Consider the following 18,410-nt stretch of genomic DNA (forward strand, 5'->3'; position numbering starts at 1 on the left):
ATTATACATGTAAAAGATTGATAAAAAGAAAAATTGGGGTTCATGGACAAATTTTTTTATGGCATTCAAATGGATAAAACTAGAGGATTTCGAAAATCTGACAAAAATTCCAAAACATGACAAGCAAACATCCTTAAGTGAGTCATACCTTATTTATGAAAAACGTTGTTGTACAAATTGTACTAAAATAAAACTGATATGGGATGGTTTTGTTTTTCATGTTGTGGCTTCCGAATACGTCATTTGCTTTCCCCATTTTTATGGTTGGCTAAGAATATAATTTCACATTTCAATTTAATGTTCCGCTTCTAATTTGACATTTTTCCTATGGATGAGAAACGTTAATTTCAACTTAAACGTATAAGAAGACCGTTGAGACATAACTTATTTATGAAAAAAACGTTATTGTACAAATTGTCCTAAAATAAAGAAACTTTTCTCTCAAACAAAGCTGGTATGGGATGGTTTTGTTTTTCATGTTGTGGCTTTAGAATAAGTCATTTGTTTTCCCTTTTTTATGTTTTGGCTTAAGATATAATTTCACTTTTCAATTTCACGTGTCATGATTGTTTTTCCATTTGTTATTCTTTTTGATTTAAGCTAGAATGACGGAAGTTATTTGATTTAATTCATTTTTTTGGGGTGGGTTGGGGGTGGGGGTGGCGAGGTTGGCTTGCACTTTTAAACCTAAGTACTAAACAAATATATTCAAGGACGCTTGTATATCAGTAAAATAAACTAGAGGCTCTAAAGAGCCTGTGTCGCTCACCTTGGTCTATGTGAATATTAAACAAAGGACACAGATGGATTCATGACAAAATTGTGTTTTGGTGAAGGTAATGTGTTTGTAGATCTTACTTTACTGAACATTCTTGCTGCTTACAATTATCTCTATCTAAAATAAACATGGCCAAGTAGTTACAGTGGAAAAAATGTAAAAATTAACAAATTTTATGAAAATTGTTAAAAATTGACTATAAAGGGCAAAAACTTCTTAGGGGTCAATTGAACATTTTGGTCATGTTGACTTATTTTAAGGTCTTACTTTGCTGTACATTATTGCTATTTACAGTTTATCTCTATCTATAATAATCTTCAATATAATAACTAAAAACCGCAAAATTTCCTTTAAATTACCAATTCAGGGGCAGCCACCTAACAATGGGTTGTCTGATTCATCTGAAAATTTCAGGGCAGATATATCTTGACCTGATAAACAGTTTTACCAGTTGTCAGATTTGCTCTAAATGCTTTGATTTTTGAGATATAAGCCAAAAACTGCATTTTACCCCTATGTTCTATTTTTAGCCTTGTCGGCCATCTTAGTTGGTTGACCAGGTTACTGGACACATTTTTTAAACTAGATATCCCAAAGATGATTGTGGCCAAGTGTGGATTAATTTTGCCCAGTAGTTTCAAAGGAGAAGATTTTTGTAAACGATTTCTAACATTTACGAAAAATGATTAAAAAAAATTTACTATAAAGGGCAATAACTCCTAAAGGGGTCAACTGACCATTTCGGTTATGTTGACTCATTTGTCAATATTACTTTGCTGAACATGATTGATTATTACAGTTTCTCTCTATCTATAACAGTATTCAAGATAATAACCAAAAACAGCAAAATGTCCTTAAAATTACCATTTCAGGGACAGCAACGGGTTTTCTGATTCATCTGAAAATTGTTGAGCAGATAGATCTTGACCTGATAAACAATTTTACCCATTGTCTGCTCTAAATGCTTTGGTTTTTGAGTTATAAGCCAAAAATTGCATTTTACCCCTATGTTCTATTTTTAGCCATGGCAGCCATCTTGGTTGGTTGGCCAAGTCAACCGACACATTTTTAAAACAAGATACCCCAGTGATGATTGTGGCCAACTTAAATTTGGCCTAGCAGTTTCGGAGGAGTAGATTTTTCTAAAAGTTAACGACGACGGACGACGACGGACGCCGAATGATGAGAACAGCTCACTTGGCCTTTTAGGCCAGGTGAGCTTAAAGGGGCATTCATCGACGTATACATCCATATCCCACTTCATATTACACAGGCACGAAGGAACCACGAAGGATAATTTGTAAATGAGAGCAACGGATAGATATAGATCTATATTTAAGATGAAGGTATAAATACCTTAAACTGAGGAATGGTCGTTTCAAAAGCATGTGGTGTTAGCTTTTCTGAGGTATCTGCTACTTTCAAAGTCTTCTTATGTTGAATTGAGTCATCGGAGCTTACAGCAACACCTAATGTCCACTGCATATCTCAGTGGCGGATCCAGAACTTGTCATAATTTTTAAAAAGTGACCACATCCGTGTTCATCCTCAACCTTTATATATGTTATGTATTATCACCAAATACAACTTCCATTTCAATATTATGAATGAACACGAATGTGGTCACTTTCGTTTAAGACGGAAACCGTCTAAAATGCCAAAATTGTGAAGATTTCACTAATTTAGCATACTAGTTACTTAATGATGCTAGTAGCCGATATATGTGCATTGTATTGTCAAAAACTGCCTATATTTATGTAGCAGCAGGATTCTACTTTCCAAAAAACAGCTAAAAGATTACAATTTCACAATTTTGTTAAACTGCTATATTTTGGGGCCAAAAAGGGGTCTTATTATTGAACCTACTCCTTAGTAAAGATAAAATAAAGGTAAAATGAAAAAAAATCATCATCCAAATTCAGGGCAATCAATTCAATCACAAAAAATGCATAAAACAATACAATTAAGATCTTAGAAAATATAACAGCACATAAATAACTTTCCTACATCAAATATGGGAAAACTATGATCACTCAACAATTATACATCTCTCTATAAAATGTAGAGTAAAAAATGGTAGTTCACATATCTTAATTTTTTATTTTCTATTGTCTTCATTTTTAGAAAAACATAAAAAAAAATCCATTCTTTTCACGATAAAAAAAAGTGTGAAACAGCATTGTTTTGGTATTTGTACCCTTTTTAATTGTTTGTCGTGTAAAATAGGGTTTTATTGGTTTTTTTTCAAAAATATTCCAATGATTAAGATACAACATGCACTATACTCCCAGATTTACAGCAAAAATCTGCATTTGTTTGCACCTGTCCTAAGTCAGGAATAGTTGTCGTTTGTTGATGTGGTTCATTTTATAAGTGTTTCTCGTTTCTGGTTTTTCGTTTTTTTATATGGATTATATCTTTGGTTTTCCCGTTAAAATGTTTTTTTCAAAAGTCATCTTTGGCGCTGATTATAGCTTGCTGTTCAGTGTGAGCCATGGCTCATGTTGAAGACCGTACTTTGATCTAAAATTGTTTTGTTTTTATTTTACAAATTGTGACTTGGATGGAGAGTTGTCACGTTGGCACTCATACCACATCCTTAAATCTATTTCATTTGTTGGGTATGGACAATACAGTACCCTTTCACCAATAAAGCCTAATAACTCCAGAAAGTCATCAATTGAAAAAGTCATCCCTTTCTTGTTTTTTTGAATTTCTGAGGCCTAGTCTTATTGCCTTTTCCTATTTTCAACCATAAATTCTATCAATATATTGACAATTCAAAACTCCTAATTTAGAATAATTAATTTAGATATTGATGATCTTTGAACTTTTAAAGAAAGAAAAAAAAAGTTCCTTTTATCTTTTTTACTGTCCTTTTTCTATTAAAAAGTAAGTCAAAACTGAATTGTCACAGTGATTCACTGATATATTTTTATCATGCAGATAATTGTCCTTCAATATTCTCTCCAATGACAAGCAATATTCTCATATGTTTCTTCTGTAAATTTTATGCCTCGTTCGCCGCGTACAGTTAAATCGAATTGGATTCGAATCGAATACGAATCGAATTCACTTATCGCGTTCAAACACTATTCTTTTTTAATTCGAATTGATTCGAAATAGCTAATTCGAATTATCCAATTCGCATTAGAAATACGTTTTTGTTAATACGAATTAAAAGTTATCTTATTAGGACAGTAAAGAGAATTTGCCTTGAAATAACAAAATGGTAGATCAATTAAAACATAAAAAATATTCATTTCCATGCGTTTCATTTGATATTTTAATAAAAACTATAATGGGGGAACAAAATTTGTAAGTAATTTCTCATGAAAAAATACATGCAATAGACTACTTGTCTTTATCTTAAATCATTTGTTTAAATTGTATCGAGGCAGACTGAGGTTAATATCATCACAGCATTTTATTACCAACCTGTGTGCAATTAACAAAAAATGCAGGGCGCAGCTTGATACGACTGTAGAAGCCTAACCCTGAACATTTGGGGCAAGTATGGACACAACATTCAAGCTTGATACAGCTCTGAATTTGGATTGTGATTAAGTATTTGACACAGCATAAGTTTCTGACACAGAAGGAATGTGGTCAAAGAAATTAAAAATCTTAAATTGCACATTTACCTATTATGGTCCGATATCCAAAATTTAAATACATGGTTAGATTCAGCATGTCAAAGAATCCCACGAATTCCATGTTTGATGAAATCAAACAAAAAGTTTAATTTTTACCGTTATGACCTCAATGAAGACCAAATTGAAAACGGGGCCAAAAATTAAAAATCTAAATACTTGTGCACGGTTAGATTTGGCATATAAAAGAACCCCAATAATTCATTTTTGGATGAAATCAATAATAATTTTGGACCCTTTCCCTGAGTCTCAATGTGGACCAATTTAAAAACAAGGCCAAATCCCAAAATTTTAGACCCTTTGGAACGTAATGTAGACCAATTTGAAAACGGGACCAAAAATCAAAAATCTAAATACACGGTTAGATTCTGCATATCAAAGAACCCCATAAATTCAATTTTTTATGAAATCAAACAAAGTTTAATTTTGGAACCCTTTGGCCCCTAATTCCTTAACTGTTGGGACCAAAACTCCCAAAATCAATCACAACCTTCCTTTTGTGGTCATAAACCTTGTGTTTAAATTTAATAAATCTCTATTTACTTATACTAAAGTTAGTGTACAAAAACCAAGAAAAATGCTAATGTTGATCCTTTTTTGGTCCCCAATTCCTAAACTGTTGGAACCAAAACTCCAAAAATCGATCCAAACCTTTCATTTGTGGTCATAAACCTTGTGTTAAAATTTCATAGATTTCCATTTACTTATACTAAAGTTATTGTCCGAAAACCAAGAAAATGCTTAGTGGGCACTTTTTTGGCCCCTTATTCCGAAACTGTTGGGACCAAAACTCCCAAAATTCCTTTCGTGGTCATAAACCTTGTGTTTAAATTTCATAAGATTTCTATTATCGTATACTTAAGTTATAGTGCCAAAACCAAATATCTTCGGACGACGACGACGCCAACGTCATACCAATATACGACCACAAATTTTTTTTGGCGATCGTATAAAAATGCTTATTTTTGACCCCTTATTCCTTCATATTCGGGAAAATTAACCCCAAACTGTATCCCAGCCTTCCCTATGTTATATGGAAAATTGTGGTACAATGTCAGAAAGATCCTTACAGTTACACACAAGTTATTGTCTTGAAACTAGAAAAAATCGTAAGGGTTCCGCGGAACCCAGTGTCTCGCCTATTATTTCTGTTAATCACAGACTCAACAAAAAAGAGGAAATAAATCAATAAAAAGTTCCTATTAATACTAGCTTTCGATTGTTAGAAGCTTCTGTCCAAGTTTGGTAAAAACCCAGGACAGTTTATGAATCTAATAAATGTTTAAAAACTTTAACTGAATACTGAATGTAATGTTAACTGGAAGAAAACAAAATTTCCTTCTGATCATAACAAGCTTCTTTCCAAATTTGGTACAAATCCAAATTATCAAAATTATAACCAGATGCTCCGCAGGGCGCAGCTTTATACGACCGCAGAGGTTGAACCCCGAACTGTTGGGGCAAGTATGGACACAACATTCAAGCTGAATCCAGCTCTAAATTTGGATTGTGATTAAATAGTTGACACATCATAGGTTTCTGACACAGAATGAATGTGTTCTAATGAACTTAATTTTTTTGTTTTCTCTTTGAGCAATTCACTATGCCGTTGAATATTAAAATCCTCTCAAAGAAATGTTTGAAGAAATTTTCTTTTTATTTATGAAATTTCAAATGAGAAAAATTGAACCCCCCCAATAAGGTATACGAAAAATTTTGGCGGTTATTATTTTTGGCGGATTCAACATTTTTAACATAACCTTTGCATGTACACGTTTAAATTGGCGGAATTTATTTTGGCGATTTTGTTCTATCCGCGAAAATAAGCGAAAATTTACACCCCGCGAAAATTACCCGCTATACGGAATTTCTTGCTTACTATTCTGGACAAAGAAAGATAACTCTAATTAAAAAAAAATTGCTATTGCACAATATTGTGCAATTAGATATGTCTTGCTATTGTGCAATACTGTGCCATTGAAAAGACTTGCTATTGCACAATACTGTGCAATTGAATATTTCTTGTTATTGCACAATACTGTGCAATGGAAAATTTCTTGCTATTGCACAATACTTAATATAATAATTTTAGATCCTGATTTGGACCAACTTGAAAACTGGACCCATAATCAAAAATCTAGGTACATGTTTGGATTCAGCATATCAAAACCCCAAGAATTCAATTTTTGTTAAAATCAAACTAAGTTTAATTTTGGACCCTTTGGACTTTAATGTAGACCAATTTGAAAACGGGACCGAAAATTAAGAATCTACAGTTAGATTCGGCACATCAAACAACCCCAATTATTCAATTTTTGATGAAATCAAACAAAGTTTGATTTTGGACCAACTTGAAAACTGGGCCAATAATCAAAAATCTAAGTACATTTTTCGATTCAGCATATCAAAGAACCCCAAGGATTCAATTTTTGTCAAAATCAAACTAAGTTTAATTTTGGACCCTTTGGACCTTAATGTAGACCAATTTGAAAACGGGACCGAAAATTAAGAATCTACAGTTAGATTCGGCACATCAAACAACCCCAATTATTCAATTTTTGATGAATTCAAACAAAGTTTAATTTTGGACCCTTTGGGCCCCTTATTCCTAAACTGTTAGGACCAAAACTCCCAGAATCAATACCAACCTTTCATTTATGGTTATAAACCCTGTGTTTAAATTTCATAGATTTCTATTTACTTATACTAAAGTTATGGTGTGAAAACCAAGAAAAATGCTTATTTGGACCCCTTTTTGGCCCCTAATTCTGAACTGTTAGGACCAAAACTCCTAAAATCAATAACAACTTTACTTTTGTGGTCAAAAACCTTGTGTTTAAATTTCATAGATTTCTATTCACTTATACTAAAGTTATGGTGCGAAAACCAAGAAAAATGCTTATTTGGACCTCTTTTTGGTCCTTAATTCCTTAACTGTTAAAATCAAAACTCCAATAATCATTCCCAACCTTCCTTTTGTGGTAATAAACCTTGTGTCAAAATTTAATAGATTTCTATTTACTTAAACTAAAGTTACTGTGTGAAAACAAGAAAATGCTTATTTGGGCCCTTTGTGACCCCTAATTCCTAAAATATTGGGATCAAAACTCCCAAAATCAATACCAACCTTCCTTTTGTGGTTATAAACCTTTCATAGATTTCTATTAACTTTTACTTAAGTTAGAGTGCGAAAACAAAAAGTATTCGGACGACGACGACGACGCCAACGTGATAGCAATATAAGACGATTTTTTTCAAATTTTGCGGTCGTATAAAAAGTTTAACCACAGAGTGAATGTGTTGTTTCCTGACAGAAAATCAAAGTCCATTTAAATGTAAAATATGGAAAAAAATGATTTAAAAAAAAAAAAAATCTGTCAAGATACTATCTTTTGATCATAAACAAGCTTCTGTTAAAATTTGGTACAAATCCAAAATAGTATAAGAAAGTTATTAAAATTTTAAAAAGTTTAACCAGAGTAAAATAATGTGTTTTTTCCTGGCAGAAAATCTAAGTCCATATAAAAGTAAAATACCGAAAAATAAATTTATTTAAAAAAAAAATTACTTCTTGCTACTATCTTATGATCATTATAAAACCCAGGATAGTTTAAGAAAGATATTAAAATTTTAAAAACTTGAACCGCAGAGTGATTATGTAATATTTCCCGGCAGAAAAACTAAGTCCATTTATTTAAGAATTAAATGCTTCTTTTTGTAAATTTATTGGGGTGTAAAAGCGTTGATCGAAGTACATTTTGTATGAAGCGCTTCATACTAAAAATGTACGCACGGTCAACGCTTTTACAACCCTATAAAGTTACAACCAGATGCTTCGCAGGGCGTAGCTTTATACGACCGCAGAGGTTGAACCCTGAACGGTTGGGGCAAGTATGGACACAACATTCAAGCTGGATTCAGCTCTAAATTTGGATTGTGATTAAATAGTTGACACAGCATAGGTTTCTGACACAGAATGAATGTGTTCTAATGAACTTAAAATTTTTGTTTTCTCTAAGAGCAATTCACTATGCTGTTCAATATTTATCCTCTCAAAATAATGTTTGAAGAAATTTTCTTTTTCTTTATGAAATTTCAAATGAGAAAAATTGAACCCAATTTTTTAATCACATCCCCCTTTCCCTTATTCCAAAACTAATCTCAATTAAAATATTCTAATGGAGTTTGCAACAATAACTACTCATTTAAATACATCATAAAATAAACTGTAAATAAAATGTAAAAAAACTGCTTGTTATCACTGAATGGTAAAGATTATTTAAATTTATCAGTTGGTAGTAAAAAGTGAATATACATTGTATATTGTATATAACAAAGATTTAAGTTGATTCTGGACAAAGAAAGATAACTCCAATTAAAAAAAATTCTTGCAATAAGATATTTCTTGCTTACTATTTTGGACAAAGAAAGATAACTCTAATTAAAAAAAAAATTGCTATTTCACAATATTGTGAAATTAGATATTTCTTGCCATTGCACAATACTGTGCAATTGAAAAGACTTGCTATTCCACAATACTTAATATAATAATTTTAGATCCTGATTTGGACCAACTTGAAAACTGGGCCCATAATCAAAAATCTAAGTACATGTTTAGATTCAGCATATCAAAGAGGCCCAAGAATTTAATTTTTGTTAAAATTAAACTTAGTTTAATTTTGAACTCTTTGGACTTTAATGTAGGCCAATTTGAAAACGGGACCAAAAATGAAGAATCTACATACACAGTTAGATTTGGCATATCAAAGAACCCCATTTATTCAATTTTTGATGAAATCAAAAAAGTTTAATTTTGGACCCCGATTTGGGCCAACTTGAAAACTGGGCCAATAATAAAAAATCTAAGTTCATTTTTAGATTCAGCATATCAAAGAACCCCAAGGTTTCAATTTTTGTTAAAATCAAACTTAGTTTAATTTTGGACCCTTTGGACCTTAATGTAGACCAATTTGAAAACGGGACCAAAAGTTAAGAATCTACATACACAGTTAGATTTGGCATATCAAAGAACCCCAATTATTCAATTTTGATGAAATCAAACAAAGTTTGATTTTGGACCCTTTGGGCCCCTTTTCCTAAACTGTTGGGACCAAAACTCCCAAAATCAATACTAACTTTCCTTTTATGGTCATTAACCTTGTGTTTTAATTTCATAGATTTTTATTTACTTATACTAACGTTATGGTGCGAAAACCAAGAAAAATGCTTATTTGGGTCCCTTTTTGGCCCCTAATTCCTAAACTGTTGGGACCTAAACTCTCAAAATCAATACCAATCTTCCTTTTGTGGTCATAAACATTATGTTAAAATTTCATTGATTTCTATTTACTTAAACTAAAGTTATTGTGCGAAAACCCAGAATAATGCTTATTTGGGCCCTTTTTTGGCCCCTAATTCCTAAACTGTTAAAACCAAAACTCCCAAAATCAATCCCAACCTTTCTTTTGTGGTCTTCAACCTTGTGTCAAAATTTCATAGATTTCTATTAACTTAAACTAAAGTTATAGTGCGAAAACCAAGAAAATGCTTATTTGGGCCCTTTTTGGCCCCTAATTCCTAAAATGTTGGGACCAAAACTCCCAAAATCAATACCAACCTTCCTTTTATGGTCATAAACCTTGTGTTAAAATTTCATAGATTTCTATTCACTTTTACTAAAGTTAGAGTGCGAAAACTAAAAGTATTCGGACGACGACGACGCCAACGTGATAGCAATATACGACGAAATTTTTTTTCAAAATTTGCGGTCGTATAAAAAGAAGCATTCAATACTTATAATTACATTTTTCAGCTATGATCGTGAAAACACGATTTTTATATTTTTTGTATGTAATTCACCTGTGCACTTTATTGTGGGACCAAGTATTATCTTGAATAAATCCAATCAAAAAATAGCCAATCAAAATAAAGTATTATAATGAAACATACATCTAATGTAATTATAAGTAAAATGGCTTTTCATTTTACCAAATTTACTTTTGGAAACTATCTTATGATCATAAACAAGCTTCTGTCCCAAGTTTGGTAGAAATCCAGGAAAGTTATTAAAATTTCAAAAACTTAAACCGCAGAGTGAATCTTTGAGGCTGCCGCCGCAGACACCGAGGACGACAAAATGTAAGATCACTTCCTCTCGCTTTTTTGACTAAAGTCGAAGGCTCGAAAAAATGCTGTTTTTGGCCCTCAATTCCTATACTGTTAGTCCAATAACCCTTTAAAATAAATCCAAACCTTCTACTTACGGAATTAAAACATTGTGGTACAATTTCAAAGCAATTGAAATACTAATACACAACTAGATAAATGCTGTTTTTGACCCCTTTTCCTAAACCTTTGGGACAATAACCCCCAAATCAATCCCAAGCTTCCTTTTGGGTTTAAATTTTATTGATTTCTTTTCACTTATTCGAGTTATTATCCGGAAACAATTTTCTTTGGACGACGCCGATGTGATACCAATATACGACCATTTTTTATTTCATTTTTGCGGTCGTATAAAAAGAGGGGACCTCAGGTGCTCCGAAAGGTTAAGCAAATCTGCATGTGGCATGTATCATGTTATTGCAAGTCCAATTAGGCTTTTGTGAAAAAGGACCTAGATTGTAGTTGCGACTTGGAGAAACATATTAGATATAGTCTGAAATGGATATTCAACAATACTCAATAAACTCATGAGGTGTTTGTAATGTATACAAAGGGACTTCATATTTTGGAACTCTTGATTGCATAAGCTTCCTTGTGAGGAACAGCCTTTAATCAAGGAAATTATGATGGGGACATACAAGCCCAGAAATATCATATTTAGACCCATTTTGAGGGATTTGTACTCTGTAAATTTGTTCTTAGACCCTCCAGGCCAAAAATTGACTTATACAATTTATCTAGTCTTACTCTGTATGCAGGCATAATTTCAACTTCAATTATAGAACACGGGTAATATACCAAGCTTCTGATTAGCAATCGTAGATCTTTCTGCATTTAACATACAAGCTTTGTGGGATAGAAATGGATTCTATGCAAATGATTATCAAAACATCTGTTAACTTGTTTCGGGTTGAATAGAATATGTCTGTAAAGTTGAACTATTTCTAAATTTAATTGATATAAGAACTCTTCAATAAGAGACTAAAATCACTCTTTCATTGAGATTTGAATATTCCTAAACTGATCAAATCATGTATATGTGCACAAGGTCGATTTCTATCTGATGCAGCTCACATAAGATTTATTTAGGAGACATAATTTGATTTGGTGCTGCAACATGGAACTCTCAACAATCTCTTGTTAAGAATGGTCTCATTGGCAGTTACACCACATCTTTTTTATATCTATATAGTCAGCAGTTAAAAGTTTGTTTTAGTTTTGTTCAATTGTTTTTTATAATAGTATTTGCTTAAATGCAGGATAAAATAGTATAATAACTAATATATGGGCAATAACTAGCTTTGTATAGTATACCAGGCCTTGCCACTTTCATATGTAAATCCAATATTGCTGATCACTTGTGCGGTTTCAAGTTTGTCTTGTATAGTTGAAATTTATTTAGTTGGGGTAGATTCTAGTGTGTAAATACAGTAGCAATAGACCAGCCAATAATTGAAAAATTGTTTCTTTTTGCCAAAAAAAAACCACCAACGAATACTACTTTCATTTTTTGGTGTACTAAGAAACATGATCAAAGATGAAAATCTTAAACTTTTTCATATAGCTTTATAATGTACACCTGGTACACTATGTAAAAAAAAAAAGTCCAAGTTGATGTGAAGTGAAAAGTATACCAAAAAGACAGGCTGTAATATCACCAGAAAAATAACACTGTCAATACTGTAAGACATTTATTAATTATGATCTTTGTGGGGGACCGCCTCCTCCGCCGCCGCCACCACCACCACCTTGACCACCGCCGCCTTGGCCACCACCTCCTCCGGTACCTGCGCCAGCTCCAGCACCTTGTCCTCTGGGTGGACCTCCGTCCTGAAATGTAAATAAATGTATCAAGTCCCTTGAAATCCTTTTATATGTTATTTGAAAAACCTTCAAAATTCAACATTAGAGTTCCAAATTTCTATTTCATGATGCAGTTCAAATCAAATTCAAACCGTAATGGGATTCATACAGGTCAGATATCTTGCATGTTAAGGAATGAGACATTGAAACTAAAAGCTGTGCTACAGCTTAATATCCTAAATTATTTAAAAGCTAGATAGGTACTCGCATAATATTTGTTTTACTTTTCAACTAGTTTTGATAGATATTAGTGTGAAGTGTTCATTATGTATAAGCAATCAATCAATATTGGTTATCCAAGACTTATAAAATGATTAAAATTGAGGAAAGAAGAAATCTGAATAGTAATTTTTCTAGCGATAAAAACAAGTCTTGGGCCAAACAAAAAACTTTGTGTTTATTGTACCCCTACCTACCCGATTTTTTTGTGGGTAATTTTTGATTAAGCACTGTTCAAGTCACAGCCTTGCTCCCATAGACTGGTATATATAATATAAAAAAATCCCCATCTACCATGTGTTTTTTAGGCATTATTTCAGTTTGGAAATTTGGAAAGCATCCCAGTAGGTTTACAATTTGTGTAGCTTGCATTATCGCTATTTTGTGCACTTTTCCTTTGATTTTTTAATAATTGTGATGATATTCATACCATGCTACTTGCTCAAGATGGAAAATTATCGATAGAAACTAAGGAGCCATCTGGGCTTGCTAATGAAATTGACAACTTTGTCATAGGTAAAATAGAGATACAGATTATCATTGGTCATCTCAACTCCATACTCTGTGACTGGCTAAAGTGAGAAAAGCAAAATGATAATCTTTAATTCTCGGCTGAAACTATAAAATGTGCTCAAAATATTGTAACAGACATAAATCTTACCATTCTTGGTCTGAATCTCAGTGGGGGTGATCTGTCTTTACGTGCCTCTCGTGATCTGTTTCTCACTACTTTTGAATGGATTGCACAGGATACACAGTACAGTAGCTTAGCATATAGCTTGGGCAATGCATAAACTGAAATAATGGTATATCAACATCAACATTTTCTTTCAATATCTTAACAAATATCTTCAGAACTTTGCATCATCATTACATTAAATCGGGGGTAAATTTTGCTAATTATTATTAAACAAACTCTTTTGCTATGTAATTATTATTTGCAAGCCTAGCACACATGAAAATATTATAAATGTCAGAAAGTAACTTATTATATAATTTCATTTTTTGGTAAGTTGAAAACATCATTTATAAATCTCTTTTAAAGAAGAAAATTGTTATTAAAATTTGTTTCTTTATATGTTCTATATTCTAACTGGTATACTAGTCCAAATAATTATGACGTCTTGAAAGGCTATTATAATTTTTTTCTTTGACGCCTTACATCAACGTCATAACGCCAAACTCATATATTCAGTTGGACTTTGATAATGAATTTACCGCTTTATAAAAACATTTAGCTGATTTCTCCTCAAGATGCTTCATTTAAGGTGTATAAAATATATTTTTGAACCAAACTCTGTACATTTTGACCAACCTGAATTTCCGGATAATGTAAAACAATGGTTCCGGAAATTCTGATTTTACCGAGTTTGGTGTAAAAATTATTTTATAATCTCCTAAAAAGAAATCCCACAAACGTTTTAAAAAATGCAGTCGACATGTTCCCGCCTCGGATGGAATTGTTACTTATATTATTATTTCTGTAGGGATTAATTGGAAATTTTTTCGTAAAACAAACACATAAAAGGTAAGAATTTTTATGTATGCATTTTGTTTTAGCCTTCTTTGAAAATTTGATGGCTAAATTGGGTCTCAAAGTTGAGAGCAAAATATGCTCTCAAAGTCCAACCGAAAATGGCGGCTTCATCATTATGACGTCGAAGTAAGGCGTCAAAGAAAAAAATTATAATAGCCTTTCAAGACGTCATAATTATTTGGACTAACTGGTATACTACAACATGTATATCAACAATAAGCTTTGTGTGTACTGCATGGCATACATGTATAACTTATCATGGCTTCATGCTTTAAATGTTGTAACAAATTTCAAGTCTATGAAGATTGGAGTAGAGTACTTGCAGGTGATGGGTATCGAACTCAGAACCTAAGTGTTGACTGGCTAGTAATTTCAATAGTAACTTCTTAAACCACCAACCAGTCAACTTTTATAATATAATTCAAAACTAACTGAAGCAGCAAGTTAACAGCAATAATTTGATACAGGACAAGGACAGCAACTGGGGGTCTCTAGTATATCCAGTCATGCAAAACCCTCATGGATAGTCGAGGTCATTAAAAACCAACATAGTCATCGGGAGTATACATCCATGTCCATGGGTGGAAATAAGTCTCATAGGCAATCATAACACATCCCCTAATTTTCAAATTTTAACGTCAATGGATACTTTCAACAGAAATTTTCTTTTTTTCACTAATAATTCATTTTGACAGCAATAACTACATCAACAAGTGAAAAATATTCTCAAATAAACCTACCATCATATACACTGGCATCAGAGATATCTCTGACAGCTGCTGCCTCCACAATATTTCTTATGACAAACTTCTTGATGGCCTTGTCTTTGGGAACACAGCGGGCACAGTTAGTACATCTTACATGCTTCGTGTGCCCGCGCCCTTTTTTGCTGCGTCCATTATTACGACGCTTGGAAGTCTGAAATGATAAAAAAAATATTATCTAAATATGCTTTATTTATTGATGAGCGTAAATAAACTTCAAAAGACTAACAAATAGACATAATCACAGGTCAGGGATGGCAGGATCTCTGCTTTCCCTTCTGGAGCACACCCCACATTTTTGGTGGGGTTCCTGTTGCTTAGTCTTTAGTTTGCTGTTAAAACTTGTGTACTGTCTATTTGTCTTTTCCTTTTTCGAAATAGCATACATTGTAGTTTTATTAAACTTTGTTTCAATCTATGTCAATGAGTTTGAATGACGATGGTTACCAGGTATCTTTTGCAAGTTTTTTCACCTATTTGCATTGAAGCCTTCCTACGAAGGTTCGTTTCTCTAATATAATGCAGGATGATTTATAGTAAACAAAATAGGAAAAACACAAAACTGAAAAGATAATAATGAACAGGTCAGGAATAACCACCAATTGGTGGATTATACCTCAATTGACGTATAATCCACCAATTGAGGTATAATGCATTTTTTTGGTAATAAAATGCTAGTGTGAGAAAGGAGCATGATTTTGCAACTTGCAACCTATTTCATGACCCTTATTGGGTCCTCCAAAAGTTTTAGTTTAGTCAAAGCCTGCTGCATCTCTCGAGAATGCAGAATGCACGAGTACAACAATTCTTTTGTTGAAACATTTGTACTATTGACCATGATTGACTCTTTATCATGAAAGTCAAGTATTAACAAAGAGCTCCATTCACCTGTTTGAGTTGTACTCATGATCACATGACTGCAGACAGTAATGATGTCCATTGAAAGGTGATTACAGGTAAATTTGCCAATCAAGAATTGACAAGATAACAATAGAAGAAACTAGAAATACAATTTTTGATTAAATGCAATATGTTATGTCACTATACTAAACCAGGAATGTTTGACAAGTTTTCATACCATAATATGGTTTTAAGAAAACAATGCTCCATTTTAGTAGAATAATTTGTTTTGAAAAACAAACAATTATACACCAATTGGTCTATACCATTATACCTCAATTGGTGGATTATACGTCAATTGAGGTATAATCCACCAATTGGTGGTTATTCCTGACCTGATGAACAATTAAACCAGGTCCATGGTCAATTTGAGAAAAAAAAATGACAGACGTTACCATTAGCAAGGTGACAAAGATATTTGCAAGTTCGGGCTTGATGTTTTAAAAAAAAAGTGGGTTTCAAAGTTTCGTAATGGTACAATTTATAAAAAAAAAATTAAGCATGCTCGAAAAATTAGACCGACGACCATGTTTCTTTCAATTTCCATGAATCAATATCTTATAAATTGATCATCGTCATCAGTAAGGTTTAGCAGAGGTTTCAGAGATTTGAGATGTAAAGGAATAAACATTTTCTTGTGGTGTGAAATCAACCAATTTATTTTTTTGTCGAATCCATGGACCTTTACTTTAGACGTTCAAGTAAAAAGTATTGAACCTTTTTACCCCACTTAAATTTAGTTTTACGTTATCTTGTCATTGAATAAGTTACAACTGTTTATCTTTTTTACATAGTGACTGTTTATTTAATATCTCAAATACGAATTTTCATTAAAAATATAAAGAGCACATGGCTATGCGACCTACCATGTCGACTACCACATGGAAAAGACTTGCACAAGGATATCACCGGAAGACTTACCTGATATTAGACAAATCAACACGGTATATAGTAATATATAGATAAAATAAATCAAAACTTAATAACATCAAAATATAAATTAAAGATTGTTCAATATTTTGTACATTCAATGAAATATAAGTATAAGTTATTTGGCACTATTTTGTTTCTTGCCGGAAACAGTACTACGGTAAATGAACTACTGGTTATACTGGTAACCTGACTAAATCCCAATGTGAGATTTGAAACAAGACGTTTCGACCTTAATCGTTTCGGCCCTAAACTGAAGAAATAATAAAGAAGTTTTACTTACTAGAGTTGATTCGATATATAATAGTATACAAACAAGGATAAAAACACAAGAGGATTTTTAAAAATCTTCTCAGTCTGCTCTTGATATGTACAACAAATCTTAGGAAATAATTAACAAACTGTAAAAATAATAAGTATGATCGAGACACTTTTCCAACAACGATCAATTGACGTAGCTTTAAATCAAAGGCTCCGACATGAAAAATTGTAAAAAATGAAAAACTGTACAAATCCTTGTTCAAACGAAAAACACTATATGTGCTCATAACAATTAAGAAAAAGCAAATGTGATAGTCTGAACGTATAGACTTCTATTTCAATATTCCACCAAACAGAAAGTAATAGTAAATACTCTATAGACTATTACACTCTCATGGAAAAAAAATTCCACAATATTCATGATATTCTTAACCTACGAAAACATGATCAACCCCAAATGCAAAATAACAAAGTTGAATAGTGATCCCCTGTCACCCCGCAGCATTTTTGCGCCTGCTCCAAGTCACTGAGCCTCTGGCCTTTGTTAGTCTTGTATTATTTTATTTTTAGTTTCTTGTGTACAATTTGAAAATTAGTTTTGGCGTTCATTATCACTGAACTAGTATATATTTGTTTATGGGCCAGCTGAAGGAAGCCTCCGGGTGCGTGAATTTCTCGCTACATTGAAGATCTGTTCGTGACCTTCTGCTGTTGTTTTTTCTATGGTCGGGTTGTCAGTGGCGGATTCAGAGGGGGGCGTAGAGGGCGTACGCCCCCTTGCTTGGACTTTTTTTTTTTTTTTTGTAAACTGATTAATCAGACTAGACTTCGTGAACATTGCCATTTCCCGAGTATTTAATTTTTATACGACAATTCTTTACTTATAAAGATATTTTTCGCTGGTATTTACTGATTGTCAAAATCATGTGATTTGCTATGGTGGAGTTGACCAGTGCGTTGAAAAAAAACCGGCACTCGGTCATTTTTAAATTCAAATTACAGTAATACACATTGCTTAGGCTGAAGATGTCATGACAATAAGGAAACCTTCAAAGCGATACAGGATTGAGCAAGAAGTTACACATGATTAATGGTTCCTGGTTTGATTCCCGTTCCGGGATGAAAATTTCAGGGACTCAACGGAATTTCCGGCTCTCCCTTGACACCATTTGCGAGTATGGTCTCATCGAAAGGGGACAATAAATGGCTGACTCGTATAACTTGAAAAAGAGAGCCATTTCTCTTGCACTTAAACTACGAGACACCCATGTAAATTTAGAAAAAAAAGAGTAGGCTAATGCCGCTACAAGGCAGCACTCGCACCCGCAAAGTTGAAAGGG

At 32.8% G+C, this 18,410-nt stretch overlaps 1 protein-coding gene across 1 annotated transcript; it reads right to left on the reverse strand.

The window, feature by feature from the left end:
• Positions 1–12,274: 12,274 nt before the first annotated feature.
• LOC134694050 (small ribosomal subunit protein eS26-like) lies at positions 12,275–16,938 on the reverse strand. Its single transcript, XM_063555046.1, has 4 exons — positions 16,746–16,938; positions 14,956–15,133; positions 13,340–13,473; positions 12,275–12,426 (listed from the first exon to the last, which is right to left on the reverse strand). The coding sequence occupies exons 1-4, from the start codon at positions 16,746–16,748 to the stop codon at positions 12,295–12,297; spliced, it is 447 nt and encodes a 148-aa protein (XP_063411116.1). The 5' UTR covers positions 16,749–16,938; the 3' UTR covers positions 12,275–12,294.
• Positions 16,939–18,410: the final 1,472 nt, after the last annotated feature.

The sequence above is a fragment of the Mytilus trossulus genome, chromosome 13 (assembly GCF_036588685.1).
Source record: "Mytilus trossulus isolate FHL-02 chromosome 13, PNRI_Mtr1.1.1.hap1, whole genome shotgun sequence".
Classification (NCBI taxonomy): Eukaryota; Metazoa; Mollusca; class Bivalvia; order Mytilida; family Mytilidae; genus Mytilus; species Mytilus trossulus.

Bases quoted from the DNA above. Each gene is read 5' to 3' on its own strand.
- LOC134694050 (XM_063555046.1), bottom strand. The intron at 13,474-14,955 runs GTAGGTTTATTT...CCATTATTTCAG, and splicing joins TGATGCCAGTGTATATGATG to TTTATGCATTGCCCAAGCTA. The intron at 12,427-13,339 runs GTAAGATTTATG...TTTACATTTCAG, and splicing joins TGAGATTCAGACCAAGAATG to GACGGAGGTCCACCCAGAGG.